This window comes from Odontesthes bonariensis, chromosome 3, assembly GCF_027942865.1.
Source record: "Odontesthes bonariensis isolate fOdoBon6 chromosome 3, fOdoBon6.hap1, whole genome shotgun sequence".
NCBI classification, from domain to species: Eukaryota; Metazoa; Chordata; class Actinopteri; order Atheriniformes; family Atherinopsidae; genus Odontesthes; species Odontesthes bonariensis.
The window spans coordinates 45622480-45627869 of record NC_134508.1 but is presented as its reverse complement, the minus strand read 5'-3'; the positions used below and the strand labels follow the sequence as shown (position 1 = coordinate 45627869).

The following is a 5390-nucleotide window of genomic DNA, read 5'->3' as shown; positions in this document are numbered from 1 at the left end:
AACGTGTAGAAACAGGCCTGCCCACCCCCCACCTCACCTCACCCCACCCCACTTGAAAATGACTGTGGCAGCTCCTGACCTGATCACTGGCATTTACATATTAAAGGCTCTCCTAAGTAGGGGAGGGGAGGGGGGCATGGGGGAGCAGTTGCCAGGTCAATTTGCGACAACTTGGGCCAAGTTTTCACTTTTACCACCGCAAATGCAGGGGCTTAACGTATGCGGACATGTAAGGGGCCACATACATCCGCAAATCCCTCTTTTCATGCAGTGCTGTAGAAGAGTAAGTTTAAAAAAAATTGCAATATGTAGGTATGATGTATTACAGTATGCAATACACCAAACAAAATATCCAAATCAGGTTGGTAGCCTATTTACCATGAGGCTATGATTGGTAAATTAATTGAGTAAGACGATGATGTTTTCTCACTGCCTGCTGGATAATGTGTGTATTGCCTTGTCGCCAATTGATGTTTATTTAAGCAGCGTCATCACTGGATATCAGATGGTGGTGACACTGTTGGCCCCTGAAGGTTACATTTGGCCCCATTCTGGCCCCTGTTTCAGAAAAATCCTAGAACCGCCACTGTTCAAATGATGTCTTTAGAGCGTGGTGAAGAGCTTAGCAGAATTCCCTATGGAGCCATCTAGTTCACACCACCAGGAGTCCCTCATGTGTAGTCATGTTTGTAAAAACTTCTCGAAAGAAAACGGGTCATTTAATATAATTAAGAACTTTCTTCAGACAGCTCCTGCTGCTGTCACTCATTCCATAACCATGGAAATTGTTACCATGCAGATGAACTTTTTAACTATAAGCAAGTTGACATGAAAGTGTACATTAGGGACTACTAAGAAGTGGCACAAAGGCAAGAAGGTGGGCTTAATCACTCTTATAAGTTGAATACTGAGTATTTGGTTGCTTGTGTCTTCTATTACTTGAATTATCTGGCATTAGCTAGCTAGTTGGACGTATCAGGCTAAACCTGTTTATTACTCAGTTTACCAGATCATGCAACTAATGTCTTGAAAAACAATGATTTTGGTGTATTTACTACTGGATGATTTGTTCTGTATGCCACAGTTACATAATTCTTTTTATCATGAGTTTGAAATGAATCCACTGTGTGCCCACAGAGAGCATGCCCAGTCCGGACTTCCTGTGGCTCTTTGCACATATCAGTGGGATAAAGAAACATTTTCTATTTATTGGTACAAATTGATCAAATTCTGATCAGCCACTTTTATCTCCAAAGACTGTTTTAGGAGGAGTAATTGTTTATGTCCATGTGTGGTGATACATGCAGACTACCAGAACTGCCACAGAGTCTACTGCTGTTACTAATGGTTTGGTTCAGATGTGCTCCTCTGATGTGGCACTGAAATAGTCTGGGTAAAGTAAAGTGGCATCTGGAAAAGTCCACGTATCGAACATGAAGGAAGGAAAGTGCCAATAACTAAAAGTACAAGTTCAGAGGCCAGATGAATAAAACTGTGAATAAATGAACAGGCACAAAGGTAGAAATGTGCAAAAGGAGTGTTTTCACTGAGCTATAAAAGTTGTACTTTTATGAGAAATCTCAGTCTATGGGAAATGTGTTTGGCAAGATGATGTTCTTTCTCTATTCAGCAGTTTTTGTTCAGTTGTGATTTCAGAACTGAGACAGAACAGATATTTCATTTGACCATCTTCACTGCTGAGTCAAGTGTTTCCAGTTCTACTTAGTAAAGTGAAAGGCTTTTTTACAGCAATACTTCCCTGCTGTTCTACACAGAATAGACCAGGCAGTATTCTAAATAGAAATATAATTTAAAAGTTAAGAGAAAAAAAAAAAGTTTTAATAAAAGTTATGAAAAAAAACTCAAAATTAGAAAAAATGCAAAGAAATGCAGGTGTGCAAACTAGCTGCAGGGGATGCAGAGAGTGGAAGATTTCTGCAAAATTCAAATGAACTCCCTTTTATCTATAAAGCACCAAATCACAACAAATGTCATCTCAAAGCACTTCAGATATACAGTCCACTTCAAGTTCAATTCAAAGTAATTCTATCATAATCCAGTCATTTTAAATCTAAATATGTCCATTTCATACATTACCAATTCCAAGAAGTTTCCTGGCTAAGGAAACCAACAGATTGCACCCAAGTTTAGTCATGAACTACACCGAGTTTATGAAATTGTGTGAGAAAAGGCGTTTTTTTTTACTGTGCATACTTTCAGGATTTCTGTGTTCAGTGACATGCGGGTGCAGGCCTGCTGATATCAAGTGATCTCTCTACACAGACGCGTGCATTTACTGTGACATGGAGAGGGTTGCAGTCAGTTGTAATTTTGTATGGAGACAGCAGAAGTCGGGTTAGGGCTGTGGCACAGCAGCTGACTGATGGAGAGAAATGAGGTGGGCTTTGAAGTGGTTACAATAAACTGCTGCCATGCTGATATATGGAAGGATAGCACCGGTTGGGATCTTTATCTCATCCACTGATATATACAACAAGTAGCAACACATAATTAGTTACTATGAGTACAATAGTTTCTCCTTCTCACTTTCCCTTTATGTTGCTCTTTGGAATAAATTACAGGCAGAAATTCCTCCTGGTTGCTGGATTTTTTGGATCAGTTTATCTCACGTTGACATCTGCCTGCCTTTAATGGTGAATGTATGTCAGAGTTAGCATGGACAAAGTGAAGCTGGCCTGTACAAGCTCAGATGGCTGTGAATCACAGTCCAAAACTCAGGTGGACGCTCCGGCAGACCTCCAGGACCAGATCCGTGAGCTGCTCTGCACCACGCTCAGTGACACCTCTATCATGGCAAGTGATAACGCTCAGTACAGCTGTGTGTTCTGTAATATCTTTTATTTGGTCTTAAATGGTTGTGGGCTCTATAAGTCATCTTAAACAACCGATGAAGTAATCTGTGAGAGTCTCATTCAGTCACATGTGCAACAACTTACTTGTTACAGCTCTCAGCTTGTTGTGAGAAGTCCAGTTGATCAACGAATGACTTTTAAGGTGCTACAGACACCAAAATTCTGTTTCAGGCTGCATTCTGCATCTTCAGACTTTATTTGTAATGAATCTACAAATGATTTTGATACTTCATTGACACTATAATACAAGGTTTTTAATGTTAAATTCCTCAAGCTTTAGTTCAGCTTTTGCTACCATACTATAACTTTTCTGATGGGTGTGAGCATGTACACGGTCTATTCAGTTAGCTTTGTTTTACCTACATATATGTTTAGGCTCAAAGTTTGACAACACTGTGAAAACCTTTAATTGGCAAATAACTTGTATTTTAAATTGTGCATTTGCTGTGTTTCCAAGGTGATGCAAGAAAAGCTGCTGAACATGCAGAGGAGCTCATACTACCTGGTAATACAGCAAGAGGATTTGATACCAACCACCAATGACCAGCAGAGCATCCCACCTTTGTCCAAAACTACGCTGTGGTCTCTCATTGACCTAGGGAGGCTTCAGCGTACCGTGGCTGTGGCTAGGACACAGGTTAAGGTCCTCCTCAGCCTTCTAGGACTGCTCTTTCAAGATATCATCAGTGGCAGTCAGGAGCTTGAAGCCTTTGCTGTAAAGTACAACGAGGCTTTGAAGGACAGTGACGCTGCAGCTTCTGCTCAGCAGAGACTCCAGCAAGTCCACCATCATGTGAGAGACTTTGAGAGAAGAATCATTTGGAATCCCATGCCACTAAACCTTCAAAACCAGCTCATGTCCAACACAGCGCACTCTCCAGTACCACGACTCCCAGCATCGATGGTTCTTATGAGGCCTGTGATATTCAACAGGGATGGGTCAAAAGTGACACACAGCTCTGTTGATCTGTGTTGGCACCTCACAGGTGAGCAGTTTCCAGAGTTGGACCAAGTGTTCAAGATCGAGGTACAGCGCTTTCACCCGGCTGTCAATGAACACTGCCAGCTTGCTAAAGCTACGTGCCAGTCATACAGTATACAGGTCACCAACTTGCTTTCTGATAAATACTATCAGTTCTCTGTTAAGAGAGTAGATGCTGTCAACTTGGTGTACGGGCCATGGTCTGACACCCTCATCCTGAAGACCTTGGATGTTTCCAAATAGAAGCAACGTGTCCCTTTTTGAGTTAGAAAGCAAAGTGAGGTTCAGCCATCTGTCCTTGTATAAAAAGAAATGCTTAGCTGACACACTTCACACAAAGAAAAGAACAGTGGGAGTAAAGTAGAAAATAAAGCCCACATTCGTATGGCACAGCGACCACCTTTTCTGTACTTTTTCTTCCTTCAGTCTTCAGCTTGATTTTTAAATGTTTTTCTTCATGTGCTGTTTGGATGGGTTAAGGTGTTTAACCCAGGGGGGGACAAGGAGTCCCATAAAAGAAGAATCAATGTGTAAAATGAAAAAGAAAATTAATGAGATTAAAGAAAAATAAAAGTGAAAATATAAATAACAAAACAACATTTTAATGATATATACATATATATCTATATATAGATATATATGTCTATATATCTATATATGCGTGTGTGTGTCCATATAAATTAGCAGTGTCACGCCTTTGCTTGGAACCCAAATATGACACCAACTGACAAAGAACAAGTTTATTAATGACAAAGAAGGTGTGGGAAGGTGGAGCTCTGGTCCAAGGGGATCATGGGCTGGAGAGGGCTGGCAGGCGGGATGGCGGGCTGGCGGGTCAGGAAACAAAAAACAGGTTTTAGTTAGGAACAGTTTAGTTCGGGTACTAAGGCTGTGCTCCACTAGAAGTCACTTCTGACAAACCGTGAGAACAGAATGAGGATCCGGCAGCCACTGAAGGTAGGACAGAAACTAAATGCAGACTGGGTGATGAGCTGATGGGAACCAGGTGGCTTAATGTAGCCGCAGGGCAGGTGTGAAGTGGCAGGTAAGCAGATCCAGAGGTGACAGAGTGCGAGGGGAAGGAAAAGGTAACAAACATGCAAACAGGAAGAGACAAAGACAGAACAGAAAGCACCAAAACTGTCACACGTGACGCTGGCCCCGTGACAAGCAGTTCACCACTGGGGGCTATCTTCCTGAGTTATTCCTGGATCTTTGTTGTTTCATCCTGGATTGTGGCTCTAACGCTCACTAAGAGTCAGGGGCCTCCTTCCTTCTGCAATCGCAGGGTGTGCTGGACTTGTTGATGGCTCAGATTTTATTTTCCTATTCAGATGACTCCTTAGGACCTGCCAGATCTGTGAGTCTGTTGGATTTATGATGGAATTCCTTTTTCTCTCTGAAGCTCTGATAGCTGGCTAACTTCCCTAATCATTGTAATCATAATTAATTTCAAAATATTCCAATTCATTCATCATTGTTTTTGAATTGGCTCTATATGAACGAATTGGATTATTTTATAAATAATTATGATT

At 41.4% G+C, this 5390-nt stretch overlaps 1 protein-coding gene across 1 annotated transcript; it reads left to right on the top strand.

Moving 5' to 3' along the window:
• The first annotated feature begins 2676 nt into the window (after positions 1-2676).
• LOC142377968 (fibronectin type III domain-containing protein 11-like) lies at positions 2677-4098 on the top strand. The gene is made up of 2 exons (XM_075462304.1): positions 2677-2814; positions 3331-4098. Exons 1-2 carry the CDS (start codon positions 2677-2679, stop codon positions 4096-4098), a joined length of 906 nt encoding a protein of 301 aa, XP_075318419.1.
• The last annotated feature ends 1292 nt before the right edge of the window (positions 4099-5390 follow it).

Coding starts and splice junctions, on each gene's coding strand:
- LOC142377968 (XM_075462304.1), top strand. CDS start 2,677: ATGGACAAAGTGAAGCTGGCCTGTACAAGCTCAGATGGCTGTGAATCA. Junction 2,815..3,330: donor TCAGTGACACCTCTATCATG/GCAAGTGATAAC, acceptor TGTGTTTCCAAG/GTGATGCAAGAAAAGCTGCT.